Source organism: Electrophorus electricus, chromosome 3, assembly GCF_013358815.1.
Source record: "Electrophorus electricus isolate fEleEle1 chromosome 3, fEleEle1.pri, whole genome shotgun sequence".
Taxonomy (NCBI): domain Eukaryota; kingdom Metazoa; phylum Chordata; class Actinopteri; order Gymnotiformes; family Gymnotidae; genus Electrophorus; species Electrophorus electricus.
The window spans coordinates 7,830,074-7,854,705 of record NC_049537.1 but is presented as its reverse complement, the minus strand read 5'-3'; the positions used below and the strand labels follow the sequence as shown (position 1 = coordinate 7,854,705).

The 24,632-nt window shown below is 42.0% G+C and overlaps 1 protein-coding gene across 3 annotated transcripts in view; it reads right to left on the bottom strand.

Moving 5' to 3' along the window:
• Positions 1-8,611: 8,611 nt before the first annotated feature.
• Positions 8,612-24,632, bottom strand: part of atp10a (ATPase phospholipid transporting 10A) — a 37,108-nt gene continuing 21,087 nt past the window's right edge. For all 3 annotated transcript variants that reach the window (XM_035524780.1, XM_035524781.1, XM_035524782.1), the window contains 11 exons: positions 23,384-23,487; positions 22,575-22,701; positions 21,551-21,735; positions 20,284-20,638; positions 17,550-17,626; positions 16,050-16,175; positions 14,519-14,719; positions 11,367-11,447; positions 11,078-11,182; positions 9,731-9,918; positions 8,612-9,456 (listed from right to left, as the gene is read on the bottom strand). In XM_035524780.1, coding sequence (XP_035380673.1) covers positions 8,700-9,456; positions 9,731-9,918; positions 11,078-11,182; positions 11,367-11,447; positions 14,519-14,719; positions 16,050-16,175; positions 17,550-17,626; positions 20,284-20,638; positions 21,551-21,735; positions 22,575-22,701; positions 23,384-23,487 — 2,306 coding nt within the window. In that variant the 3' untranslated portion in view covers positions 8,612-8,699. The remainder of the gene's footprint in view (positions 9,457-9,730; positions 9,919-11,077; positions 11,183-11,366; positions 11,448-14,518; positions 14,720-16,049; positions 16,176-17,549; positions 17,627-20,283; positions 20,639-21,550; positions 21,736-22,574; positions 22,702-23,383; positions 23,488-24,632) is intronic.

The following is a 24,632-nucleotide window of genomic DNA, read 5'->3' as shown; positions in this document are numbered from 1 at the left end:
AGTGTTGTATTTACTAATCACCTTTCTCTAGCCTAAACTGTGTAGACACAAACCCTGAATATGGAGTTCAGGTGCTTCAGCTACACACCATATTAACATATGTATAAACTGAAACACATAGCCATGTAATTTCCATAGACAAACACTGACAGTAGAATGGGTTATACTCACGAACTCAGTGAGTTTACATGTGGCATTGTCATAGGATGCCATATATATATATATTAATTAGAGTTTATGAAGATTGATCAATTGTTGCTTTGAGCAAATGCCGTTATTATAAAATGGAAACATCCTGGACCAACAACAGCTCAGCCTTGAATGTTAGCCCATGCAAACCCAGAAAGTGGGGCTACTAAGTCCTGAAGCTTATAGCATGTTTTAAAAAATAAATAAATAAATAAATAAACCGAAACACTGCCTCTGTTACATCATGAGAAATACAAGGACTGTGCATCAGGAGCTTTAAATGGTGTGCTCTGGCCAAGAAACTACACACAAGCCTAAAATCATATACAATGCCAAGTGTAAATTACATCGCCACTGGACTCTGGAAAAATGAACAGTGTTCTTTGAAGTGATGAATCATGTTTCAGCATACAGCTGTTTGGGTTTAGCCCCAATAGTGCCAGATCTCATAAATACACTTTTGATTGAACAGACAAAGAAACAACCCAAAATCTTGTGGAGAGCCTTCCCAGAGCCTTCCTATAACTGGAGGCAGTTATAGCCACAAAGTGGAGCTAATTCCATATTAATGCTCAAATTTTTGGAATGGGATGTCCAAAAAGATTATACAGGTGTGACTGGCAGGTGTCCACTTTCTTTTGTCCATATTGATTGTGTGTGAAAGCCTCTGTGCTATTACACACTTGAACACTGGGAGTCCCTGTAATCTCACTGCTGTGATAATGCCTATAGCATAGACTCCTGGCTCACACTATACATTTCAAACTAAGTGGTTACTGCCTGTCAGCCTTTGGTGTCATCGATAATAAAAAATGGTCAATTAGCAAATTCTTTATAAGCAAATACAACAATATGTAGACCTACTGCATGTAATTACTCGAAGAAACATGATCTGTTAAGAAATGTGATTATGGTATTTTTCACATGCTTGCTATTGTGTTAGTGGAGGGCATGAGCAGAAGCACTAAGTGACCTTAAATAACTCTGCAAGTTGAATCAGCACCAGTGAAGAGCACCTGCCTCAATCTCTTCGAGAGCAGACCGGAACGTTCTTTTTTGCACAAAAAGAACATCAATAAACCATTAGGTAAGTCAGAGTAGGGAGTGTGAGTCAGAGGCTTTAGCATTCTTTTTAAAATGTGCTATAAATGACTCCTATTACAGATTTTTATTTTTTAAATTTATTTATTTTTTGTATTTAGTCAATCCTGTCAATTCCATATCCTGAACAATTTTGTCAGTGGAACAGGATTTGTTTTATGCTTCTGATTTTTCAAAACAAATTTTAACCGAATGGTGTTGTGATATGACAGTGTAAATCTGGTGAATGTGCTATGCTGACAGGGCACAGGAGAAAAGCTTTGGGGAACTCAATTTGTTGACCTTTCATTTCAAAGTCAAATGTAATGGTACATTTAACATGTTATGATTGCTGCTTGTTGTTTCCCCCACAAAGGAGGAATATTTGATTACACCCCTGAGATCTAATGAAACATCCCTTTTCTACCAGGTCTAGACCCCTAATAGGAAAGCCAAAGTGATAGTGGCAAAGAAAAAAAAAAAGGATGCTATGGTTTAGAACCGCTGTAGCGAAGCGGTACTGAGACTGGACTTCCAGCACATTGAGTGCCTCCTAACAACATAACAGTTGTGCCCTACGGGCCATTGATGCCAGAGGGCAACGACGACTCCAGCGATTGGAACAGAGCAATCGACGCACTACAGTGGTCCAGTTAACCTCTGTAATGAACACAGGAGCAATGAGGAAAGTGTCAGGGATCACCATTGCGCGAACACTGTTACGTCTGGGCCTGCCAAGCAGAAGCATAGTTAAAGCGCCAGTGTTAACCAAGGTTCATCAACATCGCCTCTAGTGTGCCAGGGAGTACTGTAATTGGACACTGCCTTCTCTGATGAATCCAGGTTCATGCTGCATAAAGTGGATGGACGGTGGCATATATGCTGCCAATTGCATGAGAACCGCCTCCAAGAGACAACTGTGGGGCTAACGCAGGCTGGTGGTGGTAGTGTGCATGTTTGGGGGATGTTTTCCTGGCATGATCTTGAACCAGTAATACCACTGCATGAGTCTCTGGATGCTAATGGGTACTTGGCAATCCTAGTAGATGATGTGCACCCGTACATGTTGACGTCAACTTCCCTGATGTTAATGGTACCGATCAACAGGATAACATCCCACCTCACTGCAACAGGGTGGTGCATGAGTGGTTTCAGGTGCACAACAGTGATTTTGGTGTCCTTCCCTGGCCCGCTAATTTGCCTAATCTCAATCCAGGACTTCTGGAACACTTGGGTCACCAGGTTCACAATGTTGACCCACAACCACACAATCTGAGGGTCCTCAGTGTTCTGCTGCAGTTAGAAAGGGCATGATACTTCTGTAACATAATAGAGTCCACGCCACAACATGTCGCTAGTGTCATCCAAGCCGGGGGGGGGGGGGGGGGGGGGGGGGGGTTAGTCCTACTATTAGGTAGGTGGTCATAATATTCTGATATGACTGTGTATATACACATACATACTAATTAATGGAAACAACTGCAAATGAATAATGTTTACAACAGTACTTAAGTGACAGCTGAGGCGAACTTTACTGTGTACTGAATCAGTTTTGCAGTGGTTGTTGACTTCAATGTTCTTGCAACTGAGAGACAAAGGCACCTTAATTTATGCAGGTATTGTATATTCCTCAGGATTAGAAATGTGATTTAGTGATGCTCATTGATCTCCACACATTCTTCCTTTTTCCCTAAATCAAACTCCTCATCCAAAGAGGCTCAAGTTGGCTCTCTCGAGCATGGTACATCACTGACTGTGGCATGTTCAACGTGTGGAGGAGCTTCCCTATTTCCAGCAGCCTTTGGGCCACTCTGCACCACATGGTTTGGCACTGGGAACTAGGAGACAATGGGGACTGGGACAATCCATCTGTACTGAGCCTGCAGCTGAACACGGGAGCAGACGTCACAGTTTGCCCTCCATAGGACAACGCTGGACACACACATTAAGATCCTGTTTCAGTCATTACCTGCTTCAGTCACACGTGAAAAAACCCAGATGGGGAAACTGATGGGCTGGGCTAAAACACAGAGGACTTCACCTTAGGCTTCTCTTTCTCCATGTGGATTTTAGCCAGGTAGCTGTTTGAGTGGCAGGAAGCGTGAAGGATAGAGGCAGAAGGGACACAAGTGAAGGATGGCTAGCATTAATCTGTCCCCTTATAGTACTCAAGGATATCCATCACCCATCTAACTGTATGGAGTTGACCTTGCTCCAATGTTGTGCGCATTAAACACATGAACTGCAGATACAAATGAAACTATGAGCCCTGATGATGAATATTCATGATTCCTGTTCATCAAGCTCCACCTCCAACAGCACAAAAGCACGTGAAGGTTGTTGGCAGGAGAGGAAAAATTTTCCCTCCCACCATTACAGCTGTGCAGCTCCTGGATATGTGGCACATGAGCACAGGGAGAGAGTGATGTAAGCTGAAAGAGTCTATGGAGTAAGAAAGATAGTCTAGTGTCATCATCTATGTACCTCTGATCCTTGTAGTTAGTCTAGACAGACTGTTAACTTTAGAATTTCAGGCTCATTATCATTTGGTCAAGCTATTCCTTAAGCATATGTATGGAGGCAAGGATGAGGGGGGTAAAACAGAAGATGCCTTAAAACAAACATCTTAAATATACTGAAAAAACATGAAACACCAACTAAATAGTGAATTTGGTGAATGTGCTTTGAAAGGCTAAAAGCCAATTTTCATGCTTATCATTGCCTAAAGACCTCAGCAAAGAGTTTACTGGGTTTCTGAATGTGGACTGGTTTTTTTTGTGTTAGTGTTTTTGCCTTATAAACAGTCTGTCTTTATTCAATTAAACGCCTGGCTGTATTATCGATTTATGTTCCCTAAAAAAAAAACAACCCAAAAAACATTTCCATCATTCTCAACCATATGACCCTCTAAATATGACCAATTATTAAATCACCCATGTAGCAAGCTAGCATACTACACCACATCAGTTAAGTCCTAGACTCTCCAGACCCTTGCTTTACTGCTCAACTAGTGCAGTACTGTGTTCTCTCATCTCATCTTTCCACTTGTTTCTCCTGTGGTCTGGGGGAGATCGCACGCTATGACAAGGCCAGCAGCTGAGCACTCAGAATGGAGCTGGATGAGAGAAATGCTGGACACTCCTGCATGTTATGTTTAGATTTGAGAAGAGGAGCCATCATGAAAGGCTGATCATTATCCCCACGTCAAGATGAAGGATGCATTTGTAAAGTGCAGCAGCGGCGGTCAGCACCACGCTGATGGCAGAGGACGGTGAGGTGCCGGCAACAGCCGCGTCAGCAAAAGCATCCCATGGCTCCAGCCATTCCTTCCTCTATCCCCATAAAGTAGGTTCATTAATAACAACCCTCAGACACTATGGTCACCATGCAAAAAACAACTACAGCAGTTCTGGGCTAAAGATCATCCATCTTCCATACTCATCCTTAAGGACCCAGACAGCATTTTGGGGAGAATCGAAGCCTAAAGCATTTCAAAAGTTGCGTCTTCAGAGATCTTTACTCTTAGACATTTGTGGAAGATTAGTGCAGAAATAAAATTCAAAAAGCACAATTTAAAAAAAAAAAAGAGTATTTTTAAGGGCTTTTAACTGAGACATGCTTAGCACAAGCCTGATCTGTCCCAACTGCCATTTTCCACAATCCTGCTCTGGAGGAGTCATGAAGGTGAACTCCAACCCACTACCTCTACAAAATAACTTACATTTTTCCAAAGATATGTCCCCAGTTCTAGTACTACATTTCAAATTTCTCAGTGTCATGATTATGAATTAATGCATATTCAGATTGGGTATGTATATAGAGGAGTTCCATGTAAAGTGACCCTTTGTTTGCAATTTTTACCCATGAGCATGAAGTCCAGTTCTATATAAACATGTTAGGACAGAAAGCTGGTCTGAAGTGTGCACATGCTGCCCAGCACTGCCAGTTGGCCACACTATTGTCGAAAGCAAACACACCCTGCTGTAGTTGGCATGGCCATGGAGAGTGAGGGTATGCTAAGAGCTCTTTCAGCACACAGTAGCCAAGCCCAAAGAGTTATGTACAGGCCAGGAGGACTTTGGCTGGGCAGTTGAGGAAAGCATTACAGGGAGAGGCTTAGTTTTCTTCCTCTATACTGGGATAGGGACCTCAGATATAAACATGGACTGGCAAAAAAAAAAAAAAAAAAAAAAAAAAAAAAAAAAAAGATGCAGACAAAATATAAATTTTATTTCTGCAATGTGACAAAATGTGGTCTTATCAAAAGAACCAACACAATGGGAATGAATACATAGCAGATGGATCCCCAATGATACAGTATTACTCTGAACAACTGCTTTGGATGAGGTGCCAAAAATGTATAGTAATGAACAATTAAAACCCCAACACTTGAACATTAGTGAGACAAATGACAGTAGGGTGACCTGGGAACACAGTCACTGCAATGACGCTCTTAACAGCCACATAAAGTGAACAAACCCAGTGGTTACTCGAGCGCAAGTCAAAGGGAGGAGGTGGTGGTGGAACACTGGTGCTGGGCACCTCCTTTCCAGTTCTGTGATACAGCACTGTGTAAGGTATCAGGCACTACAGCATGGGATGATTAGGGAGCACATGAAAATCTGGCACCAGGGAACACCTGTTTGTCCATATCCACCACATGCACGCAAAAAACCCCACACTAACAACATACAAGAAAAATAAATACGGGAAAATGCTCTGTTGCGTAAAAATTTCCATTTAAAACAATGTTTTATTAAACCTATAATATCTTTATAACTGTCAAATAACTATATATACATAATGCATAACAATTCTACTATAAAGGCATTGGTCTAAAAATAGTGCTGTCTCCAGTGTTAAGGAATTTGGTAAAGATTTAAAGTACATAGTACATAAAGTACTTAGCCACTGAGTACATAAATATATGGAACTGTAGTTCTGAGCATCTTTTATGCAAGCTTTTTTTTTTTTTAGGACAAACACATAACTCATGTCCCATAGCATTATAACCTATAGGTGTTTGGCATTGTAGAAAGAAGAGTTTAAGGGAATTAACAAACACCACCCTTCTAATGCTGCCTCTGTACTGTTCCCCATACATAGTGTACAGACATCTAGTGAGGCACTTACTGAGATTACAGGACAAGGTGCTTGGGTGCCTGCCATTGCATTCTTCAGTCTCCTTTGCCATCTACGCACTATGCAAACTGCTGAGATGGTGGTCCTCTAACTTTGGAATAAAAAAAGAAAGGGAAAAAAAAAAAAAAAAAAAAAAAGGAAAAAGGCACCCCCCCCCCCTTAATATCTATAACATGTCAGCTTTGAGATGTTAAATCATTTTTCTTTGAGGATAATTTAAGACCACTAGAAAGGGGAATGACATTTTAGCAGTTTTCACATGGTAAGATTCAGACCATAACCATGAACAGACAGCTGCACTGAACAAAACACTCCAAAGCCTGAACACTGCACTAGAGACATGCTACCATTCCTCTGGCAGACATTTCACAAATCAGATAATCGGACAATTTGATAAGACTGCCTTTCCACGTAAACCTCGACGTCACAAGGGGATATGACAAATGATCAAGAAAAATCTCTCAAAAATAATTTAGCATCTGATTGACACTTTTTCAGAAGTCCCACACTTTGTTTTTCCAGCATTTCAGAATTTTATTCTGGCTGCATATTTGTTAGCTATCCAGGCACCTGAGTGAACCTAATGGCTTACTCTGGATTGCACATGCCACAGGTTCAAAACACAGTATTTAGCACACTGATATTGCCTTACTCACAAAACTGGCCAACATGGTATTGACAAAAATGGAATATGTTCCTGGAACAGAAACCTCTGTCCCAGTGCTATAGCATTTTTTCTGAGGTCAAACACACACCACATGTAGTGCTTCTTGTACTGAGTATGACGAGCAGTGCCACCTTAAGTGCTGATGGAAAACAGACACTAAACAGGGAGCTCAGAAGTGACTGCGTGACTAACTTCGTGGCACCTCTAGCCACTTATTACTGTATCAAGGGTTAAACCTCAAATATGCTTTCTGCATCTTTGGTCAAGGACAGTCAGTAAATTAAAAAGTGTTCATCTTCATATTTGAAAGGGGGCCAACAAAGAAAATGTTACTGGACAGACTGTGGTTATTTAGAATAGCTTTCCTAACAAACTGTGAATTTGCATATTCCATAAAATATCTCCCTTTGCTCATGTATCTATAAATTCCACCCAAAAGCTCAAAGCAAACAGCAAAACGCCAGACAATTACCACTTAAGACAAGTGATTTTAGCAGTAAACATCCTCCATATTGCAAATTAACTGAATAAAAAGTCAGCAATAATGCAATTCATTTCAGCTTTATATAGCCTAATACATACCTAAAACATATCTATATTTATTATATGTAACTATTTCTGATACAAAAAGAAGCAGCATATATGTATTCAATATAAAGCATATATAATTGCTATCCTTGGCTGGAAAAGACAAACATCATTCCTGCATATGTAAATAAAATACCCAGGTGAAACTGGTGCTCAACAGTGGTGCATTTCTGCATTGCTCAAAAGGGGGATTTCAAGTTTTCCATGTAAATCTGCCAATGCTTCACTTGAACTAGTCTGTCATCATGCAAGTTTATGAAACACTAACATATCTGACTTCCAAATTCAAACACAATCATGTAATTTGGTAGCCATGCTGTCGACATTGACGACTTAAGGGAAACTCCTACACGAACTGTTGAGTTACAGTATTTTTATGTGCATGTGTACCTGTGTATGTGGGTAGGGCTTCTTCTGAGTAATTAGAGGCAATTTACAGGTACTGGGGATAAATTATTTTCTAACACCACAAATTTATAGCCTTAGTGTTCAAGTGATAAATCACTGCTTATAAGTTGTTGTATAGTTTTTTGGAGATGAGGAGGTCAGCTAGTGCAGTGCTATCCAATGTGTCTGAGAGAGCCAGGCATTTGGAACCAGATAGAAAATCTGGGTCCAACTAACAGAAAGGAATGTTTCTGGACTGTTCTTCCTGAAGAAAAAAAACACAAACAAAACAACAACCCTCCAGAAATGAGATGGCTCAATAAGGCATTTAGAAAAAAAGAGAAGAATAAAAAGAAAAGAAAAAACACCTACATACAATCTGAATTAAAACATATAGCAAGACCAACCAGTTTACATCTGCTATCTACTCTTAAAAATAATCTTTATTCTGAACTTTACACATCTAGCTTATATATATATATATATATATATATATATATATATATATATATATATATATATATATATATATATATATAAAAATGTATAGTACCCATCTATATCTTTATAAAATAAATCTCCGGAAAATAGAATACAATTTCTTAGTGCTAACGTGCAAATTTGGACTGGAGAAACAGAAGTAGGATCATACAACGTTTGCCCTTGACGGTGTTTTTGAGCATTCCTGGACAGAGTCAGGAGAATCGGACAGGCGCTCACCACATGTCTGTTTGAGAATGTTCTGTTGTGGACAATCCAAGCTTTCTTGGTTCTTTTGGTATGTAACTCCTGGAGAAGCCCCACTAGGGGGCGATATGAGCTGCACACACTCCATTTGAGGCATCAGTGGAGTGGAGGTGAGCCAGATGATTTCACTTGACTGTCCTGGGCTCAGAGAGGTTTCCAGGCCTACAGGAAGTGAAAGCTCATCATGCTGAGATGGCTCTCTAGAATAAGGCATAGTGCTGTTCTCCGGAAGGCCAACATGGCTTATTAGCTGGTCTCTGGTCTCTAAAGCCTCCGAACTGGGGCTGCCTGAGATCTTTTCTCCTGCCCAGCCACCTGCCTTCTGAACATGTTCAAGATGGTTCACAGGATTCTTTGAGCTCCCTGGTGTGTCCTTCATCTCCATGCTCTTTAAGCATATTGGACTGGCTGCTTGGGCCTTCTGTTTTGGGTTGCTGGAGTATGGGTCTGTGATTTTCGAGCTACAGCCTTTAAGGAAAGGCGGGCCGAGAGGGTAGAGTGGTGTGCGATGGGCGGTTCCTCTCCTCAGAGGCCCCGCCTTTATTCGGCTCTGGTTGACAAGGTGTCTACGCAGCCCCAGTGGCACTTTGTCTAGCTGTCTCCCTACCTGCACTGGACTGGGAAACAATGATCCCTGGCAGGCTCGGTAGAAGTATCTGAAAGACAGACACAGACAGCATGTGAATACCCACAGCACCCATATATGAATACTATAATAACCATCAAAGCTCAGTCTATGATTCATGAATTTAACAAAAACAGAGTTTTGGATACAATCTTTATATCAACACCCAAATCCCCATCAAGGATCTTCAATATTCCCCTGATTACTCTTTAATATAGAAGTGTCTCAAAAACACCCACGCCCCCATACCCACACACACCCCATCGTAAGGTAAAATAATTGTAATTATAAACAGTGAAGTTTACCTAGGGAGAAGAGCAGCAATTGGTGTAATGACACACATCAGATAGAACAGAGGATCTCCCAGGAGTCTTTGCATGGTCCAATAGGGGTTGGAAGGGGAGTAGCAGGTAGGGCAGGAGGCATTGTAGCACATGGCAACCATAAAGAAGAGCACTATGCTGAAAGCTATCGATGCCCAGTTCATCCAGGTCTGGGAGACAAAGGAGACAAACTCACTTACAGGTACACCAGGTGGAGAATAACTGCAAGACTCCATGAACTGTTTTTCTTTTTGGGGAGGGGGGGGGGGGAGGGGGGCTCTTTAATAGCCAGCTCACTATGCCACTGAACACCAAAAAGGTCACACATGAGCCTCTCTTTCACACCCAAATGGCCTGAATCAAGTTCCTCTGTCACATACAAGAGTTCATTTTCCCAGGCAGGCTGGGGAACGATGCACCTGCCAGTATCCCTTTTAGAAACGTTTACTCTTAACGTGCACTATTCCCAGAGAGGAACGGCCTCTACTGTCACACAGGCAGCCATAGTGTCCGTAAAGCTGACTTGGCCACAGAGGACATTTTTCACACGCAAAAACTTGTCAGCTCAAAATTTATAGCCGCAGCATAATGGAAAGCGCTCCAATTCAGTTTAGCCTATAAGGTCTAAGGCAGGCTTATGGGGGAAGGAGCCAGGTAGGCTACAGAGCTACAGAAACGCAGTCAGGGGGCAGACAGGCCACACACACACATGCATACCCCTGAAATGCTTATGTACAGAGTGTTGGAGGAGCATGTATTTAAAAAAAAAAAAAAAAAGTGTGTGTGTGTGTGTGTGTGTGTGTGCCAGTTTGCCCAGGGCTATGCTGTAGCAGGCTACACTCTGTCAGGCTGATGCATTGTCTATGATGGTGCAGTGTCTCTTGATTCAATCTAATCAGTACAGCTTGACGCATAAATATTCCAGGTCAGGTCAGTGCTACCTGCACTATGATAGCTAACGTCTCATCTCATTCCTGTAGAGAGACAAGTTTTACCTCCCTACTTCATCCCGCTGCACAAAGCTTGGCAGGAAGTCTCACTGCTGAAAAGACACTGCCATTTCTTGATCTCCCTACCATTTTCTAACAGTTCTCTGTACTGGAGGCAGTACATAGAACATTGCAAAAGGACAGCAATCCTGTAGTAAAAGTGCAATAAGAATAATTTAAATATGAAATATAAAAAAAGCATGTAAAAACCTACATTGCAACATTTACACTAGCTACACCATTAGTAAAATTATTTATTTCAAGAGAACATTTTATATCAGATCTCAGCACACTGGGTAGGACATTTCTGAGGGGAAGATTGCAAGTGAGTCTGGCTCACCCATGTTTTGGTTTCGATGCCCAGGTGCAGCAGAATGGTGAGAAGGGCGAGTGTTGTGATGGGCGTGCCCCAGGTGAACAGATCCACGTCCGAGTCAGCATAGGCCTGCAGCCGGGGGGGGGGGGGGGGGGGGTAAGAAAGAGGAAGAGAAGAAAGAGATGGAGAGGGGGAAGAGTGAGACTTGCAATGTATTCATATCCAGAACCCTCAACGTGCACGCAGTTAAAAAATGCTGCACACAGATCCAGTGGCACTGGACCTAAAAAAGACATAAAAGCAGGAAACTCACAAAATATGGGATGAAGAAACAGACGAGGCTTTGGTAGAAGGCATCAATCATATTCATCCAGAACATGTACGGTTTATATTCCTGGAAAAGAGTGCCAGACACAAGTTGACAAGCTTTCTTACAGAAAACCCACTCAATGGACAACAGAGTGAGCAGAGGGTGCTTCATTAGGATACCAAAACATAGCATTTCAACTGGTGTCTAATAGGGCAGTAGTGTATTATGGTTCAGGGCCAATAAACTCAGGACAAGGCCCTGCAGGCACATTGCGATCAGCGCTGTGGCTACAACTCTGATTTAACTGCTCAGGACTGGACTGTCCCAGCCTTCTGTGCATGGTTATTGGATTGTATGAAAAATTTCCCCAAGTCTGATTACTGTTCCCTAGCACTGACCCTCTGGGCCTTTTCTTCTTCCTTCTCTGAAATCTATCACAGGTTAAAAGGGACTCTTGTCTGGTCTGGGGCACATGCGTGGTTAGCGGAATTATTGTTAACTTTATTGAGGATGCATATATGCACAGATCAGCTCATTAAATTCACTGACAAGAGAACCTTGATTCTCTCATTACAGTGGCAAATGTCAAGGAGTGTGATGTCTTAGGCAGCATGTGAACACTCAGTCCTTAAAGTTGATGTGTTGGAAGCAGGAAAAATGGGCAAATGTAAGGATTTAAGTGACTGACAAGGGCTAAATTGTAAGGAATGGACAACTGGCTCAGAGTATCTCTGGCAGGTATTGTGGGGTGTTCCCAGTATGCAATGATTAGTATCGACCAACAGTGGTCCAATGAAGGAGAACCAGTAAACCAGCGACAGGTTCATGTAGGCCCAAATCTCTTGGATGCCCAAGGGTCATTGCTGCATGTGGAGAGTGAAGGCTAGCCCATCTCGTCCAATCCCACAGAAGAGCTACTGTAGCCCAAAGTTCAGCCAGTGTCTTTTTCTATGATGCACTGTGTGTTCTGACAGCATTCTATCACAGCTTCCTGCACAGGGGTTTGCATAGCTGCAGATCAGTCAGTGCTCATTCTGACCTCCAAAAGTTTACCACCTAAAAAACCCTACTGGTCAGAATTGGACCAGGAACCAATAGAAGGTGACTTGGTCAGATGAATCATGTTTTCTTCATCATATGGTTGCCCAGGTACATATGCATCACTTACTTGGTCAAGAGATGATATAAGGATGCACTATGGGAAGAAGGCAAACTGGCAGAGGCAGTGCAATGCTATGGGCAGTGTTCTGCTGTGAGATCTTGGGTCCTGGTACTCATGTGGATCACAGTAGTAGCTCAGTGATTAAGACACTTGACTTGTAATTGGAAGGTTGCCAGTTCAAGACCCACCACTGCCAAGCTGCCACTATTGGTACCCTGAGTAAGGCCCTTAACCCTCAATTGTTCAAGTTGTATTTAGTCATAATTGTAAGTCACTTAGGTTAAAAGTGCAAGCTAAATGCCTAAAATGTAAAATACGGTAATATATAGTGAATACACTCTTACTGATGCGTGAATTGAAATAGTCACAGTATTTATAAACATTTATATTCTTTATCCAGTGTGAAACTGATGCATTCAAGTTTGAAGAGCAGTATTTAAAACATCTAGCAGGTGTGTTCTCAAAAAGAAATAAACTAGTGGCTTTAGGAAGAATCATCGCATTTGGTAGAAATTTGAGTAAATGTGGGTGGAAAAATGTTCCATTTAATCTAAATTATAATTGCAAGAATTTCAAAATCTGTGAATTTTGAGTTAAATCCTTTCATGTTAGTGGGAGGTTAGAAGCTATTGGCTGAATTACATTTTTTTCTCTATTTTTTTCTCAAGTTTTCGCTATTTTGGTATTTTCAATTTACTCTCCCCATTGATTGTTATTGGTCTTTGTTATTATTTATGCATTGTTATTATTATTATTATTATTATTAATAATAATAATAATAACAATAATAATAATAATAATAGTATTTATGGTAACATTTACCTTAATAAATAGTGTAACACACTGTTGAGATTCGTATTGCATCATGATAAGTACCTCGATATCGAGATACTTATCGTGAAGTTATTGGCAATACCTACCCTTACTGAACATTGCAGCAGAGCAAATACACCCTTAATGGCAATGGTATTCCCTAACAGCAGAGGAGTCTTTTAGCAGGAGCCCTGCCATGCAACAATGGTCAGGAATGGTTTAAAAGAAAGAATTCAAGGGGTTGATTTGGCCTCCAATTTCCCAAGATCTCAAGCCAGTCGAGCAGATGTGATGATGCGAGATGTGATGGAAAAACAAGTCCAATCTACAGAGGCCTCACCTTGCAACTTAAAGGACTTAAAAGGATCTGCTGCTAATATCTTGGTTTCACTTACAACAGGGCCCCTCAGACGTCACAAAGTCTATGACTCAATGAGTCAGAGCTGATTTGGTGGAACAAGGGGGAGCTATGCATTTTTATGCAGGTTGTTTTAATGTTATGGCTGATTGGTGTTCACTGGGACATGTGTGTATATGAATTTGTCAATCATGGTCCCTTTTTTGCACATACATTTCATTTCCAACAGCTTTCTCTCAGTCAGCTTGTAACCTTGCCTGTACAGTGTCCTCACTTGTATTTTAATAGCCCATTTCTTTTAGCCCTTGAGCCCCTTTGAATTCCCATGCAAAAGTGTGATTCTCAGACAATGCTTGACTGCCTCCTCAAAAACAAATGGCCCCACCTGCTAAGAGGCATGTGCCAAAACCGACAGATGACTGCAGGTTCATCTCAAACACCTGAATTATGGCTTGATAATGACAAACTGGATATTTGTGGTCATCAGCTTGTTTGGCAGCATTATCTCAGATGAGCCACACAGGGTAGGCGTCACGGTCAGCAATGGCAGAGCAATTACTCTCCATGTTGTTTACTCTATCACATTTGAATGCCATGTGCCTGTATTAAGAGAATCCATCTGCCCAAAGATGGAACTTGAATGACATACCAGACAAAGCATAAACTTGGTGCCCTTTAGTCCATATTAATAATAACTGAAAGAATACTTTGTTTTAGAAGGATTTTGCTAAACATACACTGAAAACAGTACAAGCTCCAGGCATAAGGCTAATTCCTGATTGATTACTACTTTACTGTAGTCAGTGAGAGGTGGGGTGGTACCTCCGAGTTCTGTCCATTCATATAGAGCTGAGGTAGTTCCTGCAGGGTGTCTGCCGACACATCTTTGTCTAGAGTGCCAGTGATGAGCTGGGGGAACGCGGAGAACATCAAATTGAAGAAGATCAGATACCACTGGTCAATCATGGCTGACCCAGAGAACCCGCAGTAGAACTGATACCAGAAGATGAGGGCCACAAACATCTGGAGAAGTGAAAAAAGGAGAAATAAAAGTAAGGACAACGAAGGGATAAAAACGGCCTCTAGTGTAGTGAAACATGCTGTTGGCCTCTCATTATGAGTGACGCATTTGCATGAATTTGAGCTGCTCCCAGGACCACACAAGAATAGATTGTCATTAATGAAAGACCATAAAGGGATTAGGCATCAGTGCTTAAGAGCTCCTCATTTTAAACAGCTTACAGCAAAGGAAAACAACACACATTAAGCCCATATGATACAGTGTTTTCCACCATGTGCTTATAGACACAACTGAGATTTAGGTAGAGGTAGTAATGTTAAGAATGCAGCAGGCTTGATGTAGTTAGGTTTAGTAGACAGCTACCATTACTGTTGCCTTATTTTTACATTAGAAATATACATTTTAATAATTTATGACCAATTCATGATCAAGAAAATATGACTTATTACGAATCTACATATAATCACATATATTAAACATGATATTTTTATTTTATTGGGGAAGAGCATAACTAAGTACAAAGACAAGAAACACCTCTGCTAGTTACCAGACTGCCTGAACTGGCACTTGTCTCTGTGGTTGTGCTCATGTGGAGAGAATTGGCATTCCTTGCTTGAATGTAAAACACTGTTTTTGCAAGGTTTCCTTTTGCAATGCTGTACTCAATGAAAGATGCATTTGTCTTGTCTTGATGTACTGGCAGACTTTGCTATTTTTCCTTGGAATTACTTTTCCTCTGGGGAGTAGCAGTGCTGTTTTATTATGTGTGTGTTTTTGTTTGCTTTTACTTTTTGCCTATTTCACACAACCAAATATGTACACTAACTATCCACTAGTCACACTGCTTTATTAAAAAGGTCTTGGAGAGAGACACTTAATAGCCCATCTGCTGCCGTCCACAATTAGGGTTAGCCTCCTCTAGCCCTTCATTAATGGTCAGTGCTTGACCACAGGATCTGCTGGCTGTATATTTTTAGGTTGTGGCCCACTTGGCTCCAGAAATTACACATGTATACAAACTCCAGCAACTCTGGTGTGCCTCAAACATGTACCAGCACAACACCCTCAAAGAGTCTTAATACGCAAATGTCATCTGCTGAGCTGTGGCCCTGCAATCTGAACATGGCTGAAGAATTGTGCAAGCAAACAGCTGAGCTCCAGTCTGTAATAGTACACTTATAAAATGGACCTGTGAGTGTAGGTACAAGATAGGTGTACACATCTGAGTATATCGGAATAGTATTTGTGAAGTTTGATTTCACTGTATAGTTTTCTTATTTCCAACCTCTCACACAAACCTATCAGATGCCTTCAAATTCCAAAAACACTTACTGCATTCTTGTAGAAGAAGTAGAGGATCATGTTTGCCAGACGAGAGTAGCACCAGTGGCCATGAACGAGTAGCAACTTCTGCAGGTACTGGAAACGAGGGAGGGCAAAATCACTGGCCATCACTGCCTATAGACACAGGGGGAATCAACACAGTCAGTTAGATACACCCATACACCATTAAGCAATTCTCAAGAGAAATGTGAACTGTTCTGTACAAGGTCTACTAAAAGGCATATTCAAAAATGTCAATTGCAGCATTCTGTCCATGTTTAATAAACATGAGATGATATATGGCCTTGTGACAAGGGGCTTGTCAAAAGAAGTCATGCTACAGGAAGGACACATCTGCATAAAAAAAAATTAAAAAAATCTTGAAAAATGTCCAGCACCAGAAGCTGGTTACTGTGAACACACATCCATCACCCCTCTTCTATTTTACTACACAGTCTTGATTGCTGTATGTATCAAAAGAGTTAACAGGTCATCCATCAGTCTTTCCAGACATGGGACTGACAGTACTGGAAATGTGGACCAAGACAATCAATCATCTCCACCCTCACCGGCACATCCTTTCCTGTTACTCAGGCGAAAACCCTTGTTGCAGTACAACGTTGTGAAGAGAAACAAGTACTTTGCTTTTCAGAACCTTGAGCCTAAACGATTAAGTGGAGTGCAGGTTCATCCTGGGAGAAAGCTTGTTAAATCAGGTCCGCTGGGCTCCATGGGATACAGAGAAAGTTAAGTGTATCCTGGCACTCTACAGGCAGCACAGTAGCGAATGGCGTCTCACAGAGTCCTGAGTTCCTAATGAAATAAATCATCAGGGCCAAGACATTTAGGAGGGAGAATTCAGAGTAGTGCGCACATGGGCTCCCAGCATACCGGGGCCTTGCAGCTCTACCCCCAGAATAACTGGGGTGTTCCTTCATCTGTACAGAGATCTACATCTGTGTTGGGGACAATGGCTAGCTGACCCAATGGAGAAAAAGGAAGAAACTTGGGATTGGTGTGGATGAGAATGAGGTTATTCCAGTTATGGAGAGCCTACTGTCAGTTCTCAAACTTTACCTCACAAGGCCCTGGTGAAGATGGCATATGCAGTAGATCAACCTCACACTGAACAGCTGGGGCCAGTGGCATACCACGCAGTGCGCTGAATTGGGCTGATGCCCATATAGACTGCAACATTAAATGCCCATTATTTATGTTAAGCATAAGGACGGATGACTAAAATTCATGATCAATCATACTGAAATTTTTCAGTTATTTTAAAAACATGCCGATGTTAACCTAACTTTACAAGGGATAACGCTGCAAGTATGTCCAGGGCATCTTATAGCAGAGTGAGCAGCCCTGCTTTGCAAAGTAATCTAGTTGTCGGATTAATGTGACATTCCAGCCACTCCCCCTTCTCTGATCCACACTAGCCACTCCTTCCTCTCTGTTCTACTCTAGCCACTGCCTCCTCCTGAGCAGTGCTCCTCCTCCATTTGTCCTTACCTGCATGCCCTCCTGACCAGAGATGCCCACTCCAACATCCGCCACCTGGATCATACTGACATCATTAGCCCCATCACCTTCAATTAATGAAAGAACAAGACAGTAAGATTGATAGGAAGGGAGAGAGAGAGAGAGCGAGAGAGAGAGAGAACACCTCAGGATGTGACAGAGTGGCAAATAATGTAAGACAAAGTATAAGTCAGCAAAAGAGATGGCAATTTAATCTACATTCATATAATTAATATAAACATAGCAAAGCACTCTGATGCTGGGCTGAGTGAAATAACCAAAGAAATGTAAAAAATATTTTAACACAAGGGAACCATAGAACTGGGCCCTTAGTTCGCTGTGCTGGAAGCAAACAGTGGATCATTAGAGTCACTCTGTTTCAATATTAAATGCCTCAAAAGCCCCATCAGGAAAAGCTAAAACAGCACGAGTGATACTGTAAGGATGTCTTAAGATAACACTTTATTGATCCTGAAGGAAATTACAGATTCAACAACTATTCCAAATAATCAGTGGAAGTTTCTGAATTTTTTTTTTTTGGTGGGGGGGAATCATCACTAAAACTGTCAAAGTTCCCAAGAAAGCCAAATACTTTACAGAACTAAAGGCATCAAATTATTTGAAGAGACAGCTCTGAATCTACAGTATACCAGGTGTTCTGCTTGACTGGTTTCAGACTGTATTCAAACAGAAGAACTAGCTGAAACATTATATGGATCATGCTCTGGCTGGTCTAAACATCCTCCACGCTTCCTCAGCCATCTCCCATTCCCCTGGACTCTGTCTCCTGTAGCAGCAGTCGTGGCTCAGATGAAAGGAAGCCCATCTGCATGTGAAGCTGGAGAGATGGTAAGCTCAGCAGGATTCAGGGCACTTTTGTCCATATCTCCTAGACAATATCCCCACCTCTCATCTCCCCATCAGCAACTCGCAAGCCAAGCTGCTCCTAGATAAGCTCTATAAATCCATCTTTTTAGAATTTAACTCCCTTTGGAATTAAATTTACAGGTATCTAGTGGGGTGAAATAGCTCCTGCTGCCTGTCCATCAGAAAAAAAAGTCTCACTAAATCTTTGTAGTCACTTAAATAAGACCATCTTATTTAACTAGCTAACTGTTTAAAAGTCAAAGGAGTAAATGCATATAATACATCTCTCAACAAGGCACATTAAAGAATTAATGATTTCCTAGTTAGTTATGACCAGCAAGTCAATATAACAAAATGAATGTGCACTGGGGAAAACCATTTACCAACCACATGAAATCAGGTACAAATCAATTTCAATTCTCGTTTGCAACTCATTTGGCCATTCCTTTTTTTTTTCTTAAAAAAACAAACAAACAAACAAACAAAACAAAACAAAAACACTTCTCAGGAAGGAGGGTCAACTCCATACTGGTGGTTTTAAGCATGCAGGCAATCACCCAAGCTCACCATTATGTAATGGCACATGAGACACCACAACTTCTATTATTATTGGAGCTTATATGTGAACAGGATAAGAAGTGTGCCTTAGGGTTGGGGCTCACAGACAAACCTTCTGCCCATACCCACCACAATTAGTTTTAAACTAATTAGCATAACAGTCAAATTAAACATGATCATCTTCTGTCCCCAGAAATCGGAGAGAAAGATGGCATACCATTTGTCTTAAATACTGCACGAGCCATTAAAAGCACAGAATAAGTGAGGAAGGCCCCAGACCTAGTTAGAAGAATCTTGTTTATGCCTTGTTCACCGCCCCATGGAGGGCTATTGTCGCCGAGAGCACCCTTTGTTGCGCTTCCTAAATTACCATTTTAATATTACAACACTAACATGTTTATGCAATTTCAAAGCAAGACATTAAAACCTTATTGCAGTTGTGAAGAAAAGTTTGTGAGCCTTTTGAAACGACCTTGATTTTTGAAACTACTTATAAAAATGTGGTCTGATGTTCAACTAAGTCACAATAACAGACAAACACAATCTGCTTAAACTATGTTAAGATTTACATTTATACTTGATGACTGAACGTTTGTGGCAACAGTAACTGAGGGACACGGTGGGACATGTAAATCCCTCAGTGAATGTTGCCAAGCTTCTCCATGCCATGTGCAGGTTGGGACAGAGGTAACTTGTGTGTGTTTTAGTTCCAATTGCATTTCTTCTCTCACCTCAGCCCCTGCAGGCCATCTGGGTAATTAAGCAGAATGATGCGTAGGCTCATGGACTGTGGCACTGAACAACAAGACTAGCACGGATGTGTATTGTTTAAGTATTTACTTGGCAAAAATTGGGTTTAATTACTCTCCAAATTTTACACTGCGAGCAAGACGGTATAACAAATGCCAAAAGGAGAGTGGCAATATTAGTTGTTGTGATGGTGCTGGTGTGGATTTGAGTTAGCTTGATGCAAGGTCTGCTCTGGTGCTGCAGCAGAAAATGATGATCAAACTCCACACCTGAGAATTGCTTTATTCGAATGAGAGAAGGTTATTGTGGTCTGTGTCACTAAAATGAGCTGATGGAAGGGTGGAGAGAGTACATTTTCAGAACCAATCAGATTCCAAATGGTGTAGATCAGGGCCAAGCAGGTGAACACCTTATCTTAATTCACACATCTTAAGTCAGGCATGTGTTGGTCTACACTGTACGTGCAATAGCCTGCATGAACTTTCACTGTAGAAGAGCACCAGAGGCATGGGGCACACGGTGATGGTTGGGGTCATGGTGTAGTGCTTACCTATGGCCAAGGTCATGACCTTGAGTTTGTCACGCACCAGTTTGACCACCATGCTCTTTTGCAAGGGTGTGGAGCGGCAGCACAGCACTGAGCGGCAGCTCCGAGCCACCGCCAGGAACTTGTCCTCCAGGCTCTTGTCTAGTGCGTAGGCCAGGGTGCGACCGTCGATTACCAAGCCCAGCCGGTGCACCACAACTGGGCCAGCGGTGCCAGAGGAGGTTGGTGGAGCATGGAATTGGAGCGTAGCATAGTCCGGCTGGAAAACACCAGCTGCACAGGGGTCAGCCGAGGAGCTGCACAGGAACTTGGCCTGGATGTAGTGGAGGCTTTCATCTAGTAACACAGCACAAGCCTCCTGAGGATCGCACGCGCGCACACACACACACACACACACACACACACACACACACACACACACACACACACACACACACACACACACACACACACACACGGACAGAGACAGATCAGAGCAAAGATGCTGATTAAATGATCAGGACATCTGGCCACCAGACACTATGTCCATGGAGCAAGCTGAGCCAGCCCAGGAATGGGACGAAAAACATCAGCAATCTAAAATGCACACCACACCTTTCTACTTCCAGCCAGGCCAGATAGGTTTTCAATGAGCAGCAGCCTATGAGAAGGTGGCCACTATAATTCACTCTAGAGCTCTGCACCTGAAAATCTCTGCAGGACAAACACTTTTTTTTCTTGTTTCATGCCCTGATGTTTAAAAAAAAATCTCCTGGTGTGCCTTTATTGCACAGAGGGGAAGGAAGGGTGGACTATCAGCATGAAAACCCATTCAAAATCAACGGAGGTTCCACTTCATATACAACAGACACCTATGCAGCAAGACAAAATACCCCAAGAAGAATGCAAAACTAAAAAGGTTTCCAGCATCGATCAGAGCATGCAGAGAGCTGAGTTCCAAATCTGGCCACATGGCAACTGCAGTGGAATATTTATTAAATGACAAATAATTACTATAATGAATTGCTTGCTCCATTGCCAGGGATCAAAACACTCTCTCGTGTCTTTTTGGGTAAAGATTGGACGGACAGGAAATGGGAATATGATTCCAGATTCCATGAGTCATTGTGGAATAAGCTTCGCATTCTTCCACTGACTCATTTTCTCTCTCTATGGATGCAGAGTTAGGAAGAGAAGCTGAATATTACAAGGCATAAGCAGAGCAGTCACCTCACTCCAGTGGCCATACAAACAAGGAGAGGAAGCAGAGGAGAAGGGGCCCGGGCCAAACCTGGGAGTCAGCATTGAGGGTGATGATCTCCTCCTCGGGATCGAGGAGTTTGCAGGCGTAGGCAATATTGATGGCAGTCTCCTGTTTGTCACCTGTCAGCACCCAGATCTGCAGGCCAGCTCTCCTTAGAGCAGCGATGGTCTCCGGCACACCATCCTGCAGCCGATCCTCAATACCTGTTGCTCCTGGATGCACGCACACACGCATGCTTACTGAGTGCATCTTTATAGAGACTACTTGATTTTTTAAAAATTGTTAAAAAACTCAGATATTGCTAGCAGGTGGAGCTGAACCAGATTTACTTCTCAGGTAAGAAGGAACAGAAAGGTAAGATGATCTGCATTATTTCAGAATTATAAGAAGCTGAATTTGTAAACAAAAAAACACATGGGCAGTGGTAGCTCAGTGGTTAAGGTACTTTACTTTTAATCAGAAGGTTGCCCGTTCAAGCCCCACTGCTGCCAAGTTACCATTGTTGGGCCCCTGAGCAAGGCCCTTAACCCTCAGTTGCTCAAGTTGTACTCAGGCATAATTCTAAGTCACTTTGCATAAAAGCTCACATGTATGTGCACAACCTTTTCCCTACATTTTTAGCAAACATAATAATAGAGATCACTTTTTTTTTTTGTTAATGAAACTGAAGTAAAAACACTCCAGGCATCAGTAACAGGTTATTATGAAGAGCACTGTGTTGTTTAGTGCAGGATTGTAAGTTGCTTTGGATAAAAGCGTCAGATAAATGCCATAAATGTAAATTATATTACATTACATGAGCTATAAAAGTACTCATCTTGCATACTAATACCAATCTGTTTAATCATTACACATGGACAAAAGTCAAATGTACCTTTTTATAAGTTGAAATATAAATATTAGCTTTGTGGTCTGCCTTAATACAGCCTGTAAGAGCTCCTCTTGCCTGCTTCAAATCAAGGAGCCATATGCTGAAATGTTTCAGTACATGTGGTGAACCCATTTAATGAAATTATTCATTAGCAAAGAGCTAAGTGAGATGATCTCTCACCTAACAGATGGAGGTCAGTCTCCAGTCGGAGTGCAGACTCGAACAGCAGTTCCTCTCGTCCCTGGATAGCAGTTTCAGCCTCTAGGTGGCGCCGTAACCAGCTGGCATACTGCTCCTTACTGAGCACCTGAAACACAAAATTACAAACAGCTGACTGCAAACATGCCCATATGGAAGTCTCTTGATTAATGACTTCATGGAGTGCAGCATGATTACATAAGTAAGTCCATTATCTCCCACACGCTAAGTAATTAAGACTGATGTTCAGGTGTGCGGATTTAACAGTTCAGATAGACCTTAAGAAACATTTAATGTGCTACCTCTCTCACCATGTACATGAGAAAAGTGAATTTGCTAAAATGTTGATACGAGAGCTCATAAGTAGTATTTCACCACGAATGAGTTTTAAATACTTGGTTGCAGCTCCTCAAAATGTTCCACCTTTCCTAAAGACAATAATATGTGGACAGAACGCTTACTGAAAATCAGCACCAGTCGTCTATGGGAGCATGTAATATTTTTTCTCAAGGTTTTATCACATCATATGGCTTCAACATCGCAAAAACAAATTTAAAGTGTCAGAGCAATCAAGAGTGAGAAGGAGAGAGAGAGAGTGAGAGAGAGAGAGACATGGAGGATAGATATAGAGAGGGAGAGAGACAGACAAACAAGACAGACAGAGAATGCGAGAGATCGCCTGCCATGGAGTAACAGATCCCACAAGCAATAAGAAGTCTCATGCAACCATCTGTGCAGGATGTTCTGCGACACCATTATGTCTCGGCTGTTAGAGCGAGATGGACACTTACCCTTTTGGCAATACATAAAGTTCGGAGGCCATCCATGCCATACAGGTTCAGGTAGTTCTGGGTTTTAAACAAAATCTTCCTTTGCCGTTTGCCTTTGGAGTCATCTGTGTAAAGACAAAGGAATAGATTATAATAACTCAAAGGACCATTTCAGTAGCAGTCCATTCCACCAACAACTGCAGGCTCTCACAAAAGCATCTAGCTTGGTTAATAGGAGATGGCACAGATTTGCTATGTAAGCAGTGTAAACAGGGGTTACCCTTCTCCCTGCACCCCTCACACCACCGCCACCCCTATTGCTTCCTGGCAGGAAGAAGTCGACGTGCTGAAAGACGCTTGCGTGACTGGGCTGGAAGGTCACCAAGCAGAGCAGGCGAGAAGGCCAGAGCTCTCTTTTCCACCCACTGAGTCATCAGCAGGCTGCGATACTCTGCCTTGCCAACACAACTTGTTTTCCTGTGCTGAGGAGACTCACTCAGACAATTATACTCCTCCCCCTGCCCCCATCCCACCTGCTACCCACAGTAAAAATGACAAAAAAAGGCAACTCAGACTCTTGAGGCATTCTAGAAGCATCATTTTAGTGTATGAATATGACAGGCAGCTCACTCTTCTACACAGTATTCTAGAAGCACTGTTTTTAGGAGTGTGGAAAGGACAGGGACTAGACCTAGGCCTATGGAAGCTAAAACAGGATTTTTGGACATGAGAAATTCTCTACTAATTCCACATACCTGAAAGCAAAATTCACTACCCTTCCTAAGCCCCCAAAATAAACTAGGTAAGCAAATTAAGAATTTGTACTGGAACATTCACAACAACATTCCGGTCTCCACCCTCCACCCACAATGCTCTAGCCTGTTTTGTGAAAACGAGACACAGGCGGCACTCAAAAAGAAGCTATGTTTGTTTTTTGATATTGGTGCGGAGATCTAGCTTCAGCAGTGTTATATAATGATAATTTGGTCAGAAAGTGGGAAAGCTTTAGTGTCCTGGTGAGCATGCCATCAGGAAGGCCGGGTGGTCCTGCCTCTGTGGGGAACTATAGCAACTGCTCTGCTAATCGGCGGTCCACACCCAGGAGGAGTCCAGGCTCGAATCAAACAGCATTGTATGGACATTGTTCATTTAATTTGTGTTTGTGCATGTGTGTGTACATGTGGGGAAACGGAAGTGGCCTTCAGCCCATTAAAAACAATTTTCTAAAATCTCAAAAGTGGACTCGCTGACAAAAAGAAACGGAGTCCAT